General features: G+C 46.0%; 1 protein-coding gene across 6 annotated transcripts in view; it reads left to right on the top strand.

The window, feature by feature from the left end:
• The window catches only part of NFASC (neurofascin), a 200,596-nt gene that overhangs the window by 129,619 nt on the left and 52,866 nt on the right, over positions 1 to 18,111 (top strand). For all 6 annotated transcript variants that reach the window (XM_025379880.1, XM_025379889.1, XM_025379896.1 and 3 more), the window contains 3 exons: positions 6,634 to 6,804; positions 17,229 to 17,340; positions 17,778 to 17,962. In XM_025379880.1, coding sequence (XP_025235665.1) covers positions 6,634 to 6,804; positions 17,229 to 17,340; positions 17,778 to 17,962 — 468 coding nt within the window. The remainder of the gene's footprint in view (positions 1 to 6,633; positions 6,805 to 17,228; positions 17,341 to 17,777; positions 17,963 to 18,111) is intronic.

The following is an 18,111-nucleotide window of genomic DNA, read 5'->3' as shown; positions in this document are numbered from 1 at the left end:
TTTTTTTTTTTTTTTTTTTTTTTTTTTTTGAGACGGAGTCTCACTGTGTCTCCCAGGCTGGAGTGCAGTGGCGCGATCTCGGCTCACTGCAAGCTCCGCCCACCGGGTTCACGCCATTCTCCCGCCTCAGCCTCCCAAGTAGCTGGGACTACAGGCGCCCGCTACCGCGCCCGGCTAGTTTTTTGTATTTTTAGTAGAGACGGGGTTTCACCATGTTAGCCAGGATAGTCTCGATCTCCTGACCTCGTGATCCACCCGCCTCGGCCTCCCAAAGTGCTGGGATTACAGGCTTGAGCCACCGCGCCCGGCCATGCCACATTTTCTTAATCCAGTCTGTCACTGATGGACATTTGTGTTGGTTCCATGTCTTTGCTATTGTGAATAGTGCTGCAATAAACATACGTGTGCATGTGTCTTTATAGCAGCATGATTTATAATCCTTTGGAATGGAATGGAATGGCTGAGTCAAATGGTATTTCTAGTTCTAGATCCTTGAGGAATCGCCACACTGTCTTCCACAATGGTTGAATTAGTTTACAGTCCCACCAACAGTGTAAAAGTGTTCCTATTTCTCCACATCCTCTCCAGCACCTATTGTTTCCTGACTTTTTAATGATCGCCATTCTAACTGGTGTGAGATGGTATCTCATTGTGGTTTTGGTTTGCATTTCTCTGATGGCTGGTGATGATGAGCATTTTTTCATGCGTCTGTTGGCTGCATAAATGTCTTCTTTTGAGAAGTGTCTCTTCATATCCTTCGCCCACTTTTTGATGGGATTGTTTGTTTTTTTCTTGTAAATTTGTTTGAGTTCTTTGTAGGTTCTGGATATTAGCGCTTTGTCAGATGAGTAGATTGCAGAAATGTTCTCCCATTCTGTAGGTTGCCTGTTCACTCTGATGGTAGTTTCTTTTGCTGTGCAGAAGCTCTTTAGTTTAATTAGATCCTGTTTGTCAAATTTGACTTTTGTTGCCATTGCTTTTGGTGTTTTAGACATGAAGTCCTTGCCCATACCTATGTCCTGAATGGTATTGCCTAGGTTTTCTTCTAGGGTTTTTATGGTTTTAGGTCTAACATTTAAGTCTCTAATTCATCTTGAATTAATTTTTGTATAAGGTGTAAGGAAGGGATTCAGTTTCAGCTTTCTAATTATGGCTAGACAATTTTCCCAGCACCATTTATTAAATAGGGAATCCTTTCCCCATTTCTTGTTTTTGTCAGGTTTGTCAAAGATCAGATGGTTGTAGATGTGTGGTATTATTTCTGAGAGCTCTGTTCTGTTCTGTTGGTCTGTATCTCTGTTTTGGTACCAGTACCATGCTGTTTTGGTTACCATAGCCTTGTAGTATAGTTTGAAGTCAGGTAGCATGATGCCTACAGCTTTGTTCTTTTGGCTTGGGATTGTCTTGGCAATGTGGGCTCTTTTTTGGTTCCATATGAACTTTAAAGTAGTTTTTTTCCAATTCTGTGAAGAAAGTCATTGGTATCTTAGTGGGGATGGCATTGAATCTATAAATTACCTTGGGCAGTATGGCCATTTTCATGATATTGATTCTTCCTATCCATGAGCATGGAATATTCTTCCATTTGTTTGTGTCCTCTTTTATTTCATTGAGCAGTGCTTTGTAGTTTTCCTTGAAGAGGTCCTTCACATCCCTTGTAAGTTGGATTCCTAGGTATTTTATTCTCTTTGAAGCAATTGTAAATGGGAGTTCATTCATGAATTGGCTCTCTGTTTATCTGTTATTGGTGTATAAGAATGCTTGTGATTTTTGCACTTGATTTTGTATCCTGAGACTTTGCTGAAGTTGCTTATCAGCTTAAGGAGATTTTGGGCTGAGATGATGGGGTTTTCTAAATATACAATCATGTCATCTGCAAACAGGGACAATTTGTCTTCCTCTTTTCCTAATTGAATACCCTTTATTTCTTTCTCTTGCCTGATTGCCCTAGCCAGAACTTCCAACACTACGTTGAATAGGAATGGTGAGAGAGGGCATCCCTGTCTTGTGCCAGTTTTCAAGGGGAATGCTTCCAGTTTTTGTCCGTTCAGTATGATATTGGCTGTGGGTTTGTCATAAATAGCTCTTATTATTTTGAGATACGTTCCATCAATACCGAATTTATTCAGAGTTTTTAGCATGAAGGGCTGTTGAATTTTGTCAAAGGCCTTTTCTGCATCTGTTTAGATAATCACATGGTTTTTGTCTTTTGTTCTGTTTATATGCTGGATTACGTTTATTGATTTGCATATGCTGAACCAGCCTTGCATCCCAGGGATGAGGCCCACTTGATCATGGTGGATAAGCTTTTTGATGTGCTGCTGGATTCGGTTTGCCAGTATTTTATTGAGGATTTTTGCATCGATGTTCATCAGGGATATTTGTCTAAAGTTCTCTTTTTTTGTTATGTCTCTGCCAGGCTTTGGTATCGGGATGATGTTGGCTCATAAAATGAGTTAGGAAGGATTCCTTCTTTTTCCACTGATTGGAATAGTTTCAGAAGAAATGGTACCAGCTCCTCCTTGTACCTCTGGTAGAATTCAGCTGTGAATCCGTCTGGTCCTGAACTTTTTTTGGTTGGTAGGCTATTAATTATTGCCTCAATTTCAGAGCCTGTTATTGGTCTATTCAGGGATTCAACTTCTTCCTGGTTTAGTCTTGGGAGAGTGTATGTGTCCAGGAATTTATCCATTTCTTCTAGGTTTTCTAGTTTATTTGCATAGAGGTATTTATAGTAGTTTCTGATGGTAGTTTGTATTTCTGTGGGGTCAGTGGTGATATCCCCTTTATCATTTTTTATTGCGTCTATTTGATTCCTTTTCCTTTTCTTCTTTATCAGTCTTGCTAACGGTCTATCAATTTTGTTGATCTTTTCAAAAAACCAGCTACTGGATTCACTGATTTTTTTGAAGGGTTTTTTGTGTCTCTATCTCCTTCAGTTCTGCTCTGAACTTAGTTATTTCTTGCCTTCTGCTAGCTTTTGAATGCATTTGCTCTTGCTTCTCTAGTTCTTTTAATTGTGATGTTAGGGTGTCAATTTTAGATCTTTCCTGCTTTCTTTTGTGGGCATTTGGTGCTATAAATTTCCCTCTACACATTGCTTTAAATGTGTCCCAGAGATTCTAGTATGTTGTATCTTTGTTCTCATTGGTTTCAAATAACATCTTTATTTCTGCCTTCGTTTCATTATGTACCCAGTAGTCATTCAGGAGCAGGTTGTTCTGTTTCCATGTAGTTGAGTGGTTTTGATTGAGTTTCTTAATCCTGAGTTCTAGTTTGATTGCACTGTGGTCTGAGAGACAGTTTGTTATAATTTCTGTTCTTTTACTTTTGCTGAGGAGTGCTTTACTTCCAACTATGTGGTCAGTTTTGGAATAAGTGCAATGTGGTGCTGAGAAGAATGTGTATTCTGTTGATTTGGGGTGGAGAGTTCTGTAGCTGTCTATTAAGTCTGCTTGGTGCAGAGTTGAGTTCAATTCCTGGATATCCTTGTTAACTTTCTGTCTGTTGATCTGTCTAACGTTGACAGTGGGGTGTTAAAGTCTCCCATTATTATTGTGTGGGAGTCTAAGTCTCTTTGTAAGTCTCTAAGGACTTACCTTATGAATCTGGGTGCTCCTGTATTGGGTGCATATATATTTAGGATAGTTAGCTCTTCTTGTTGAATTGATTCCTTTACCATTATGTAATGGCCTTCTTTGTCTCTTTTGATCTTTGTTGGTTTAAAGTCTGTTTTATCAGAGGCTAGGATCGCAACCCCTGCCTTTTTTTGTTTTCCATTTGCTTGGTAGATCTTCCTCCAACCCTTTATTTTGGACCTATGTATGTCTCTGCATGTGAGATGGGTCTCCTGAATACAGCACACTGATGGGTCTTGACTCTTTATCCAATTTGCCAGTCTGTGTCTTTTAATTGGAGCATTTAGCCTGTTTACATTTAAGGTTAATATTGTTATGTGTGAACTTGATCCTGTCATTATGCTGTTAACTGGTTATTTTGCTTGTTAGTTGGTGCAGTTTCTTCCTAACATTGATGGGCTTTACGTTTTGGCATGTTTTTGCAATGGCTGGTACTGGTTGTTCCTTTCCCTGTTTAGTGCTTCCTTCAGGAGCTCTTGTAGGGCAGGCCTGGTGGTGACAAAATCTCTCAGCATTTGCTTGTCTGTAAAGGATTTTATTTCTCCTTCACTTATGAAACTTAGTTTGGCTGGATATGAAATTCTGGGTTGAAAATTCTTTTCTTTAAGAATGTTGAATATTGGCCCCCACTCTCTTCTGGCTTGCAGAATTTCTGCCGAGAGATCTGCTGTTAGTCTGATGGGCTTCCCTTTGTGGGTAACCCGACCTTTCTCTCTGGCTGCCCTTAACATTTTTTCCTTCATTTGAACTTTGGTGAATCTGACAATTATGTGTCTTGGAGTTGCTCTTCTCGAGGAGTATCTTTGTGGTGTTCTCTGTATTTCCTGAATTTGAATGTTGGCCTGCCTTGCTAGGTTGGGGAAGTTCTCCTGGCTAATATCCTACAGAGTGTTTTCCAACTTGGTTCCATTCTCCCCATCACTTTCAGGTACACCAATCAGATGTAGATTTGGTCTTTTCACATAGTCCCATATTTCTTGGAGGCTTTGTTCATTTCTTTTTACTCTTTTTTCTCTAAACTTCTCTTCTCACTTCATTTCATTCATTTGATCTTCAATCATTGATAACCTTTCTTCCAGTTGATTGAATCGGTTACTGAAGCTTGTGCATTTGTCACGTAGTTCTCGTGTCATGGTTTTCATCTCTATCAGGTCATTTAAGGACTTCTCTACATTGGTTATTCTAGTTAGCCATTCGTCAAATCTTTTTTCAAGGTTTTTAGTTTCTTTGCGCTGGGTTTGTACTTCCTCCTTTAACTCAGAGAAGTTTGATCATCTGAAGCCTTCTTCTCTCAACTCGTCAAAGTCATTCTCCGTCCAGCTTTGTTCCGTTGCTGGTGAGGAGCTGCGTTCCTTTGGATGGGGAGAGGTGCTCTGATTTTTAGAATTTTCAGCTTTTCTGCACTGCTTTTTCCCCATCTTTGTGGTTTTATCTACCTTTGGTCTTTGATGATGGTGATGTACAGATGGGGTTTTGGTGTGGATTTCCTTTCTGTTTGTTAGTTTTCCTTCTAACAGTCAGGACCCTCAGCTGCAGATCTGTTGGAGTTTGCTTGAGGTCCACTCCAGACCCTGTTTGCCTGGGTATCAGCAGTGGAGGCTGCAGAAGAGTGAATATTGCTGAACAGCAAATGTTGCTGTCTGATCATTCCTCTGGAAGCTTTGTCTCAGAGGTGTACCCAGCCGTGTGAGGTGTGAGGTGTCAGTCTGCCCCTAGTGGGGGATGTCTCCCAGTTAGGCTACTCAGGGGTCAGGGACCCACTTGAGCAGGCAGTCTGTCCGTTCTCAGATCTCAAACTCCATGCTGGGAGAACCACTGCTCTCTTCAAAGCTGTAAGACAGGGACATTTACATCTGCAGAGGTTTCTGCTTCCTTTTGTTTGGCTATGCCCTGTCCCCAGAGGTGGAGTCTACAGAGGCAGGCTTCCACCCAGTTCGAGCTTCCCAGCCACTTTGTTTACCTCCTTAAGCATCAGCAATGGTGGGCACCCCTCCCCCAGCCTCACTGCTGCCTTGCAGTTAGATCTCAGACTACTGTCCTAGCAATGAGGGAGGCTCCGTGGGCATGGGACCCTCTGAGCCAGGCGTGGGATATAATCTCCTGGTGTGCCATTTGCTAAGACCCTTGGTAAAGCACAGTATTAGGGTGGGAGTGACCCGATTTTCCAGGTGTTGTGTGTCACAGTTTCCCTTGGCTAGGAAAGGGAATTCCCTTCCCCCTTGCGCTTCCTGGGTGAGGCGATGCCTCGCCCTGCTTCAGCTCTCGCTCGTTGGGCTGCACCCACTGTCCGACACACCCCCATGAGATGAACCTGGTACCTCAGTTGGAAATGCAGAAATCACCCGTCTTCTGTGTCGCTCATGCTGGGAGCTGGAGGCTGGAGCTGTTCCTATTCAGCCATCTTGGTGCCACAGTAGTGCTTTCTTCTTAGGGATAAAAAACAAAGGTATACATTATAATTGATGATTACATTTTTACTAAATACAGCAAGGCCAAGTTCAATTTCATTTAATTCAGCAGACAGTTGAGTGCCTCCTATATGCCGAGTCCTAAGACAGGTGCTGGGGCATAAGATGAACAGATCATGGTCCCTGGCCTCAAAGTGCTCTCGCTGCTAGCTTGAGAATTTGAGCCTTGGGGAACACCTGAAGGCTTGTGTTCCTTCTGCTGGCCCCACAGCCAGTGAGATCTTTTGTGGCATGAATAGGAGAGAGAAAAGTGTGGCCACAGAGGATGGACATGGTGGGCAGACAGGTCTACATCTAAACTCCTGCTCTCCTCTCTGCCTTTGCAATGCTGAACGTATTACATCCTCTGCTTTCTGATCTGTAAAATGGGAATAAGCCATACTTCAGAGTTGAGAGGACTAGACCAAGTGATGTCAAGCTCCTGGTCGCCACCTGACCCTCTGTAAAGTATTCTGTCGCCAGGACTGCGGTGGTGATGATTACTGTTATTACTACTAACCTGCTGCTGTACCTCTGTTTTCTTATAGCCATGGAGCCCATCACCCAAGACAAACGTGTCTCTCAGGGCCATAATGGAGACCTGTACTTCTCCAACGTGATGCTGCAGGACATGCAGACCGACTACAGTTGCAACGCCCGCTTCCACTTCACCCACACCATCCAGCAGAAGAACCCTTTCACCCTCAAGGTCCTCACCAGTAAGTGCAGGCCCCTGCCCGGGGGCTGTGGGCCAGGGAAAGAAGCCCACTGACCCCACTCAGCCCTAGGTACCTGAGTCTAGGGGGAGACTTCTCCTTGAGGCTGACCTAGAAATCCTTCCAACTCATGGTGCCTGAGCCACTTCAGCTGCTCTTAAATGATCTCTCTTGATTGTGAAACCTTGAGTTAAACTTGGTCCTACCCTAAGTCAATTCTTCTTAAATTCTGGTGGGAATCAGAATCACCTTAGAACTTGGCAGCGTACCCAGAACCAGCCTATTGCACCTCAACAGCCCTAAGCCTCTTTGTTCTTTATGAGCCCTCCAGGTAATTCAAGTGCACCCCAGAGTCTGAGAACCACTGCTTCCAGTGGTCATCTAGAACCCCTCTCCGGACCCAGCTTGATTATTTCTTTTATTTCTTCTCATTGCTTGGGTATCTTTATTTCTACAAGAAATAGCAGAAAATATGAAAATTAGTGGAGACACCAAAATAAATTGTATTTGATTCTGTAATACGTATATGCTGAACCATATGGAATTGCTATGTTTGTAAGTTGCAGGCTTATGTTTTCGTTTTATTTGTTTTCATTTCTATTCCCTGATTCTGTTTGACTGGTACAAAAGCAAATCAGCATTTCCTGACCCATTATTGCGTTGGTGGCTCTCCCTTGAGGAGAGAGAGAAGCTTAGTCAGAAATGTTCTTCTTGGCAAGGACAAAGCAGCCTAGAGCTTTTGCTGCAAAGTCTCAGCCCACTCAGGACGTTGGAAGTTCTCTATGTTGCTGCACACCATGGATTTGTAACACGTCTTCCATAAAGGAGCCCCCCAAAGAATAGACCTTAGTCTGGCTCATGCTGTGGGTGTTGTTTTTGATGCTCTGGACAGTGAGGATTGTCGGGGAGGCCAGTAGAGATCACCATGTGGGTGCTGGCAGTTTGCAAAGGTCAGAGAAAATAGGCTGACCCTGGCTTCCTGGAGCCTCTGCAGAGGTGGTGGACAATGGCTCCCCGGGTGGATGTGGGTCAGGAGAGGTTCGGGCGACATCACTTCTCATTCTGGACAGGTAGGGGGTGTGACCATTAGCATTCTATTTCTTCCTCCCCGTCCCTGCTGATGATGGAGGCAGGTGGTCCTGAGAGCTGACACAGCCCCATGCTCCATTTTCACCATGGCACAGAGGTGGATCCAAAAGGAAGCAGCTTCCTTTTTTCTTCCCCTTCTCATGGTTTTTTTTCTTTCTTTCTTTCTTTCTTTCACCTTTTCATTTTCTTCCTTTTTCTTTTTCACTTCCTTCTTTATTTCTCCTCCCTCTTTCTTGTTCTTTCTTCTTTTCCCTCTCTCTGTTCTGTCTTGGAACTCCATTCTGCCTCCCTCTAATCACCGCCTCCTGCCTCTGCAGTGTCCCCACGCACTGATCTGCGTTGGTGCTGGGCTGCCAAAGGTGGTAGCCGGCAGGGTTGCCTAACACCTGCAGCAAGCCCCTCGCGTTACTGGCAGGGTGACCTGGCTTCACTCTGCTTGCTCCCCTGTCCCTGGCTTTCTCAGTCCTGACCCGAGCCCAGGGAGACCCCTTGGAGGAGAAAGTTGGTTTGTCTGCAGTGTCTCTTTGGTCCTGCCAACTGGCTGGGCTGGGGAGGACAGTGTGGTCTGCCCAGGACCTCGAAGTGGCCTCAGCAGTCAGGACAGGACTAACAGCATTGGCAAGGGGAGGAGCAGGGATGTCAAGAACAAGATAAGATGCTCGCTGAGCTGAGACTGGACAGCCATCAGCATCACCGCCAGGTCCCCTCTCTCCCTGCCCGGATGATGCTGGAAGTCAGCCTGTTGCTTTTGGAACTGAGTCAGTTGACCTTCTGCCATCCTGGGCAGAGCCCATCACTGTCACTCAGAGTAGAGCAGTGGCCAAGAGATTGAGGTGGTGAAGAGTCTTCCTCTGTAGAATTAACTAACTTCCTCTGCAGTTAGAGATTTAAACAACATGTTGAAGTTGGACTTTCCAGAAACACTCTTTTCTCTACCAGAAAAAGTAAGGAATGTGTGTTAATGCTTCATTTCTGGGTCCTCTATTCCACTGAAAACTCTTTCCTCTGAATGGCGAGAAACCCCCTAGGTGATTGGAACAGAGCCCCAGCAGCTTCCTGGAGTTCTCCCAGGGGCAGCTCTGGCTAGGAGCAAGTTCTGGGCATCTGAGCCAGCCCAGAATTGGGCACAGTTGCTTAAAATAGCACAGTGGTGCTCTCTCTACTTTCCTGTCTGGAGAGGACACAGGCTTTCTCTTGTACCTTCAGAACCAGGTCTGGGGTTGGAGGCAAAGCAGTCAGGCAGGGGCCGCTTCAAAGGCCCTATTCTCACCAGGCGCTCCTGTCACAGTTTGCCCATTTGGGAAGAAATAAATCTTATCATGTCCCATTTTTATTACCTGCACTGAAGGAAGTTGACAATGGTATGTAATGCAAAATACTGGGTAATCTGAAATCATTTTTAAAACCTGGGATGCAGTCAAAGATAAGCAGTGGAGTTGGGCTACAAAGCTGGGCCCATCCCACTTTGCCCATGCTGTAACAGGTGCTGGGTGCCTCCTGATGCAGTAAGAGGCAACTGTGGTAAGCGAGGAGGGTCCTCCCTGAGGCAGACACCAGAGCACACCCCTTCTTCCCCCTGATGTCTAAATGACCTTCTTGGAGCAGTCAAATAAGTTTCTCTGAATTTCTCACATGTGCTCCAGAATTCACAAACCATGAGGTCAGTTCTGGGGGTGGGCTACTTCTCTGGAGAGAGAGAGGTTGCATTTCACCTGGTGACATGGGAGCATGAAGGAAGGGCTGTGTCATCTGTGTTTGCCACCGTCCACCCCCAGGGGAGGAACAGAGTTGCCTTCCGAGACCAGCTGCAGCCCCAACCTGCCCTTGGGCCAGCCCATCTCTTCGTTGCATTGTGGATTAGTTCCTGCCTTTAGCTCCAGATGGATCCAAGCAGACTTCCCAAACAGGCTGGGTCTTTATAACAAACCCCATCTTACGAGAGAGTTTTGAATAATGAAAATCTTCCTACCAGGTGGTAAGCAGATTTGGGATGCAATGCAATGCCAGTCCCAGAAAAGGACTCTCATACCTCTTGCAACTAGTTGTAATGGGATTGGATCTGTCGTCAAATATGCAAATGTTTTGGCAGAGCCCCTGTTGTCCCTCAGGCAGTTGGATCGTGTTCTGAGCTCCTCAGGGCCATCTGCTTGGCTTCCAGTCAGCTGCACCCCACCCCCTTTTAGTACTGTCACAGTTTGGACCCAGTCGCTGGGAGGGACCGGAGGTAGAGAGGGAAAAGCTCCTTTAGGCCACTGGCGTGATGATGCGTCCTCTTCTGAAATGTCTTTCTCACTAAGGAGTAAATGCCACAAGTTTGAATTACCTAACATTGGAACTGAAGCTACTGATCTTGCTCCATAAGGAATGTCTTCAATCCTGCATAGTCTAGAGAGCTTCGAACCTCCAGAATGTTCAGCAGGACTTTCCTAGTCTGAAGTGTAGAACTCACAGCTTGCACTTTCTCCTGTCCCAAGCTCCATTTCTAAATTCTAAAGCCTGAACCTCAGGGATGCTCTCCCCACCTCACTGAACCACTCCCGGCATCCTCTTACAAGGAGGGCTTTCTGCCAACAGAGACATCTCCAAGATCATAGTGGTACCCACCTGGTCAGACTCCAGTGACACATGTTGCTGGATGTGGCCAGGGCCCCTTGGCCCCACTCTTTTGGTCAATGATCTCCTCCCATTTACCGCCAACCCCCTGCAGCTTAGCTTCTGCCCAGGCAGGACTTTGCTCTTCCCCGGAGCTCACTAACACTCCTTTCTCTTTAGCTGCTCCAAGAGCTGGCCTGACCCAGAGTCCTGGGAACTGAGGATTTTGATAAGAAGGAGTTGTTCAAAAGACGGCTACAGGACACCACTAATCCTTCTCTCATTTGTTTGAAAATATAGCAGGACCAAATAATTAAAGTTCAAACCTAATTTCTTTAATTTAAAAAAAAACATTATTTTATTATTGCCTTCTTTTGCAGGATTTAACCTTTTTTTTTCTCCTTTTGTGGGCTGTTTTGTGTTGCTTGTTCTTCACTGAGCGTGTTGCCTTTCCAAATATGCCGTGTCTTTCCTTTGCAAAAGACCACTGCTGCCCTCCTCGGTTGTTTTTGTGGCTTTGCATTTGTTTTTTCTCTCCCCGTTTATGCCTCTGTGACTTCTCCGTGGCCTCCTGTTTGCTCACCCTCTTTTGTTTATTACAGACCACCCTTATAATGACTCGTCCTTAAGAAACCACCCTGACATGTACAGTGGTGAGTCGCAGCGGTAACCTTGGGAGTAACCTTGCCTGTGCTAACCCCAGTTTGCCTAACTTGACTGATACCACGTCATTAACTCCTGCTGGGTGGCAGCTGGCCCAGCCAGGGTGCCAAGGTGACACCTCCAGAAGGCTGCCTGCCAGGAGGCAGTGTGGGGGTTTGAGGTGGCCCACCTGGTGGTGTGGTCTCCTCTAACAGGCATGCCTGAAGTTGCTGAATTCTCAACAAGTTGTTCAAACCAGGGTAGGACTTCAAAAAAACTTCTTGAAAAGCAGAAACTTTTACTGAAAAGTAGAAGCTTAGGAATCAGGGATGGACGGATGGAGAATATCTTAGAATAGGTGAGTTCCATAGTGAAGAGGAAACAGGAAGTCTGGTTCCTATTGGTAGTTGAAAGAACACAGAAAGCTTGTTAGTATGTTCAGTTAACTCTTATGTGTCTAGATAGGAATTGCCTGCGTTGTAATCTCACCTTAGTTACTGGGAGTACCATTTCACAGCAAGGTCCCATGTCTCTTTAAAATCCATCTGGGCAATAGGAGTAAGAGCCCAGCTCTGAGTTCTCTTTCAAGATGAGTATAAATGAGGTGAAACCATCCACTGTACCCTCTCACCTGGGCCTCTCCCCTCCTCTGGTAGTGTATGCAAATCCACTGCCCACCAGTCCACACTTGCGAGATGTGGAACAATTACAGTGAGGCATGGTTCTAACTCATCACACAGCTGGTTGCTCAGTCTGATTAATAAGGTAATTGGCTGTTTCCACACCTGAGTTACCCCTCACCATGGCTCAAATATGTGTTATTTTCCCTGAGCAGCCAGAGGCACCATCATTTGCTGGCTCTGGTGAGGCAGCTGGCCCCCATCATTAGTTATGCCTCAGAAGCTGAGGCTGCAGGTCTCCAAGGGACATCACTGTGGGCTGAAACAGATAGGAAGTGTCTGCACTGCGATGTGCTAATATAAAGGATGATGAGTGACTGGAGTAGGGGATGGGATGAGGGAGCGGGAGTCAGGGAGAGAGGCAAAGGCTCTAACTTGGCACCAAGCAGCTAGAACCACACTGAGATCCTGCCAAAGAGATTTACTACCCAAGGAATCAGGGGACCTTTGTTGGATTCTAAGCATTGTTTGTTTTCAAGATAATGGGGCCATCTCCACTATTGTGTTAAGAGCCCCGGAGCCCTGGTATGGAATGGGCCTTGTTCTAAATTAGATTCCAGGTAATCTGTTATAGGAAGTATTCTGTAAGCCAGAGTGTATCAGAGCCAGAAGGTCCCTTAGAGACCATCTGGTCTAAGTTCCTCACTTTATGTAAGATAAGTCATGCAGGCAACATACGCATAGAGTTGTTTCATCAGTGGAATAAGTTCGAGTGATTCTGGTCACCTAAACCAGTTTGTGACCGTTGATGAAACTATTCTTGCACGAGAATGAGTGGGAGTTATGAGACCCATCCAGGACTAGGAAACAAGCAAAGCTTACAAGAGTTTATGTGGAGATTGACCCCTTGTCCTCAATCCAGGGTAGGATGGAGTTGACCCAAGTATGAAGCTGCTGGAAAGGATATAAAGTCAAAGGGAGACATATTTTGAACACAAGGCAGCTAGGCTGATGCTTCTAGCAAGATATCAAAGGGAAAAGGAAGGAAGGAGGATGACTTCTTTCTGGAGTGCAGGCATCTGGACAGAGAGACTTGGTGAAAAGTGCCCAGTGCATCTGTTTGGCTCTGAAATATGGCATGTCCCTTTTGTAGCAGGAGGGCTACACCATACTTCTATTTTGTTTTAGTGATTTCTAGAGTGGATTGGTATCCTCTGAACGTTGCCAGGTGCCCCCTGACCTGCTGAGTGGCAGGAGAATCTGGTCTGAGATTGTAACTTACCACTTAGGGTTCACCCAGGTGAGAAGATTAAGGAGGTGGTTAAGAGTGTGTGCTCTGAGGTAGACTGCCTTGAATTAAATCCAAGGTCCGGGACATACCATTGAGTGATGCTGGGTAAGTCATTTAGTCTCAGAACTTTAATGTTCTCATCTGCCAAATGGATATATTACCTGTCTCATAGGATTGTTGTGAAGATTAAACAGGATAATGTGCTTATGGTTCCTAGTATGTGTTGGGCACATTCTCGATACTTAACAAATGTTACCCATTATTGGTTTTAAAGGGAATGGTTTAGTGTTGACTGTATCCTGGATAGTTCTTCTATGTTTCTGAAATTAAGAAGGACACAGAGAACTTAAAGAGAAGCCAAGGGGGAGAAAAGCAGGCGCAATTATAGGAAGAAAGTACCATAGAGGGAGAAATTGTAGGGCAGACCAGAGAGACAAAAGCTGTTCAGATCCTCAGCTGTGCTGAGAACTGCATAAGAAGAAAAGTTCCAACTACGGCATATGGGATTTGGGTTAGACTTACAGGAGAAATTTCCTGGCACTGAAAGGTATCAAATATTACTAGACAAAGAGTTTTTCCTATCTTCTGGGGTTGTTTGGTCAGCCATTCCTAGAGTGAGAGAGGTGGATGAGATGCCAAGAATCTGGCCCCATGAGTCTCTGGTTCTCAATTCTGAGAATCAAAAGCAGCAAAGTGGTCTGGATGTAGGATCCAGATGCTCCTAAAAGCTGTTTTTGGCAGAGGTCCTCAGATACGTCTGATTCATTGAACTATCTTGTCCTGTTAACACATAGCACTTGACAGAGGGGGGCAACTAAGATTGTCAGCAGTCTTGGTGTTTCCTCCAAAGAGATGATCAAGAGGCGTTTTTCATTGGACCTTTAAGGCCAGCATGATCAAGGCATTGTCATCTGTTGTCTGCTCGCTGACCATATTCCCCCAGAAACCCATGAGCCCACTCTGAGCCACAGCTTAGGAGAGCAGGAGAGGACTGGCTGTCCCTGGGCAAGAAGTCAAATGGGCCTGTGAGGGAAGCTCTTCCTGAATCCACACAGATATGAGCTTTAGCGTATGAACTCTGAGTTTGATCAGGCATTAGGGCAGACCCCACTCTGAAGATCAGGGCGAATAACTAATACTCTCCAGGGACCCCTGCCTCCATGATGAAAGAGGGTGTCCCATGATAAGATGAGACAGTCATCTGCCACCATTTAGAGTTTCATCTAGTAATCACTGTTGTCTTAGAGTTTTCCTGTCTCTACTTCTGCAGGGAAGGAAATTAGGCACCCTCTTTGAGAACAGTGGCTCTCAAAGCCACCAGCTATATTATCCTTCCTAAATTTTCATATGAGTTCCTCCTGCTGCAATTGACTGTATTTCTTCATAACCTTTCCTTTAGGGCCATCCATCTCATTCCTTAATGATATCGTGTCCCCCAGATCTTCTTCAAGTTTCCATGCCTTTAAGAATCCAACTGAGGTGCCTTCAGAGCTGCTGAATTCCCTCCTCAGCTTCTTTTTCTCCACCTTGGGCCTGAGTTTTTTAATAGCCACTGAGGAGAGATGGGATCTTAGCTGAGATAGTGAGAATAGTAAAACATAGTGGAAGAGTTTCACCAGAGCACCTCACCAAGGCAAAAATATCTTTCTCCTTTACCTCTTTTGCCCTTGAGTTTTCTTTGGTTTGAATAAGAAAGATATTCCTGAAGCTGACTGTCAGAAGTAGGAACAAGTGGGATGCCCATCTTTAGACAGAGAGGCAATGTACAGTGGGTGGAAAGCACAAGTTTTTGGTGCTAAATGGCACGTAATCAAAAACATAACTAGCTTGTAACCTTGGGCAAGTCTGTTGACTTCACTGAGCCTCAGTTGCCTCTGCTGAAAATGGGGATACAACCCTCCAGGTTTGCTGTGAGGATTAAGCATAAATGGTGGTGTGGTTGGAGCTGTCAGCACAGTGCATGGTCCCTAGCAAACATTCACTGAATGATGACGCTGATTATGACCTCTGGCTTTTAGGATGCTCTTCCCTTTTTTTGAACTTTGGCTTTTTTCCAGTAGCTTCTCTTTCTTTAGGATAATTCTATTGTTGCTAGCCCACATCCTACAAACGCAATATTGCTATAACCTTTTTATAGTGACAGTTACAGCATGTCAAGGCACCCACAGCGGGACTCTGTGCTAAATTTTCCTCCTTCCCATCATTATTGCTTTGCTGGGTTGTGTGTGCTCGTGGTGTCACATGTTATGGTGTAAATTAAATGTCCATAGGGTCACAGATTGGTTTCTGCAGATTTCGTCCCGGTGTGGAAGGAGTATGATGACTGAGCTGGGATCTCTTCCACATAATCCCAGGGTTCCCAGCTCTCGACGGATTCACCAACCTGACAACAGAGCCTTCTGCCCTAGAATCTCCTTTCCTCATAGTGCCCCTGTGTCTTGGTTGTTTTGGTGATTCCGTGACGGTGGGCGGGAGGAAGCTGTTGGTGTCAGGCTTCCTTGGTACTGAGAATTGGATGCTACAAGAGTTATAGATATAGATGATAACCAATTAACCACATAATGGATTAACCCCTTCAGTAGTCACTATTGTAATGTGTGTGCTGGTGGGACAGATGAGGCATCTACAGAAAGAGAAATAATATGAGTTAAATTGCTGCCTTATTTTTTGTTCTCTTCTTCCCCTTCAATCCATTCCCCTCATAAACCTTTGTTGAGCATTTGCTGTATACTGTGTATTGTACCATCAGCCTAGTTACCCTCTGCACATGTTTCATCCTTTCTTCTTTTGACAAAAAGATAAAATAGAAGCAAACTCTATGAATTGCACTCCACTGGTACCAAGGGAGAGAGTTGAGTGCCCCAGAACAGGAGCCCCCCTGGTGCAGCCAGGCCCCAGCGAACCCAGCAAGCTCCTTTAGGAAGCACCAGTTACATGGGGATAAAGTGCCCCCGCACTCTGTCCTCACTCTACCAGCACCGATTCACCCATTAAACCCTGGACAACCGTCTTCATCCTCACCCCAGGCGTCTCTGAGGCCTCCCAGCTCCTGGCAGCCCTGCCTTCCCTCCACCTCTCCCTTGTCCAGCTGAGTCTAAGACTCCGTTAAACCCATGGGTGGACTCAGCTTCTATTTTTGTTTATAGCCATTCTTGTGTATGATCGTACACCTTGGCCAGGGGGTACTTCCTCCAGTTTCCCTTTTGCCTTGGGGTTTCCGGATGGAAAATTCTTATTCTTTTCCCTTCCATCTTACCCATTCCCCTAGAGCTATACGAAGAGCTCTGGGGGAAGAGGTGAGGCTCCGGGAAGGTGGGATTCACTCTGTCATGGGTGGATCCATGCTGGCACAACCCTTCTACAGAGAAACAACCATCCTGAAAATGCCAATCTCTGCGAGCCACCTGGCCTTCAAGACCAGTATGAATCTCATTGATTTCAGACCCATGACTGTTCCGGCCTAGTTGAATTATAGATCACCTCCTCCAACTTGGCAGCCACTTTTCTCTCACCCCCTCCCCAAGCAACTCACATGTAATTACTATTCCCCTCCCTAGCCGTCTTCCCAAGTCATTAGTGAGGAGGCAGAATGGTCTTGGCCCCAGAGTGATTTCCTGTCATCTCTGCTCATTAATTCTCTCCATGTCTTTGCTAAGCCATTAATAACTCCCCCTGCATTTCTGATTGTTTGTGCAGGCTTTGTGACTCCATCCCAGCACCTTGTTTTCAGGATCCCAAAGAGCAGGTTGTCTGTCCTGTGGCCCCAGTACATGCCTTCTCTGCTTCCAGATCCCTGCCTGGGGAGAAGGACCGCTGCTGAGATGGCCTGCTCTGGGGGCCACACAGTGGCCTCTGGGATCCCAACACAAGCTGCTCGGGAGTAGATCTCGCACTGCTCAAACAGCCCCTCCCCGTTTCAGGGAAGGGGAGATTCCCTGAACCTGAGGGAAGCTGGGCTCCTCCAGGCAGATCCTTTCAGAACCTAGAGCTCCTCTCCCTCATGCTGGTGGGGCTAAGGAGCCCTGAGCTTCCTAACACACCTCACTTAATGAGGCCCAAGTCCTTGGGGTGGTTTCAGCTGGGAGGATCCGGCAGGGGCGGTGATGCCATTTCTTTCTAGCCTGACAGCATTGGCCTAGCGGGGTCTGCCTTCTGGAAGGAGGCTCACAGGAGTTTGTTCTCTCCTGTTTCAGCCCGAGGAGTTGCAGAAAGAACACCCAGCTTCATGTATCCCCAGGGCACTGCGAGCAGCCAGATGGTGCTTCGTGGCATGGACCTCCTGCTGGAATGCATCGCCTCCGGGGTGTATGTGCAGTTTGCAGCCCCTCTTCTAGCCACCCTCCAGGAGGATGGGGATGGGAGCTTGTTCATGATCTTGTTAATGCCACATTTAGTGCATACCAGTAGCACAGCGTAAAGAGAAGCAAACAGGCCCTAGTGAGCAGGGTGTTGCAAACCATAGTCATCTCCATCCCATTCTGGCCATCTCTGTTTTGGATAATGAGGAAAGGTGATTAGGCATCCCGTATATGCGTTAGAATCTCGCGGGACGTTAGCTAAACCTTCAGGTTCTCTGTGGCTGAGCATCCTCCTCTGTACAGGAAAGATCAGCTCTTAGAGGACATGCATCCCCTGGGCCCAAGTATACTTTTAGGCCACCTGGGTGTCCCCAGCTCTATAGAAGAGGAGAAGGGCCATGTTTAGTGATAACTTCTTTGTTTCCTGCTTGGCGCCTCTCCTAGCCCAACACCAGACATCGCATGGTACAAGAAAGGTGGGGACCTCCCATCTGACAAGGCCAAGTTTGAGAACTTTAATAAGGCCCTGCGTATCACCAATGTCTCTGAGGAAGACTCCGGGGAATATTTCTGCCTGGCCTCCAACAAGATGGGCAGCATCCGGCACACGATCTCGGTGAGAGTAAAGGGTACGTTGTGTGTATTTCTCATTCTGATTATTTTGCCAACCCTGAACACCATGCCCACCCTTCCCTCTGAGGGTGGTTGGGGACAGAGTGAGTGGGGGAGACTTCCAGCCCACTGGCCAGTGGCTATGGCGATCTGCTATGGATGGTGT

This window comes from Theropithecus gelada, chromosome 1 (genome assembly GCF_003255815.1).
Source record: "Theropithecus gelada isolate Dixy chromosome 1, Tgel_1.0, whole genome shotgun sequence".
Lineage (NCBI taxonomy): Eukaryota > Metazoa > Chordata > Mammalia > Primates > Cercopithecidae > Theropithecus > Theropithecus gelada.
Note: the sequence above shows the minus strand (reverse complement) of the source record. Positions and strands in the feature narration are given on the sequence as shown.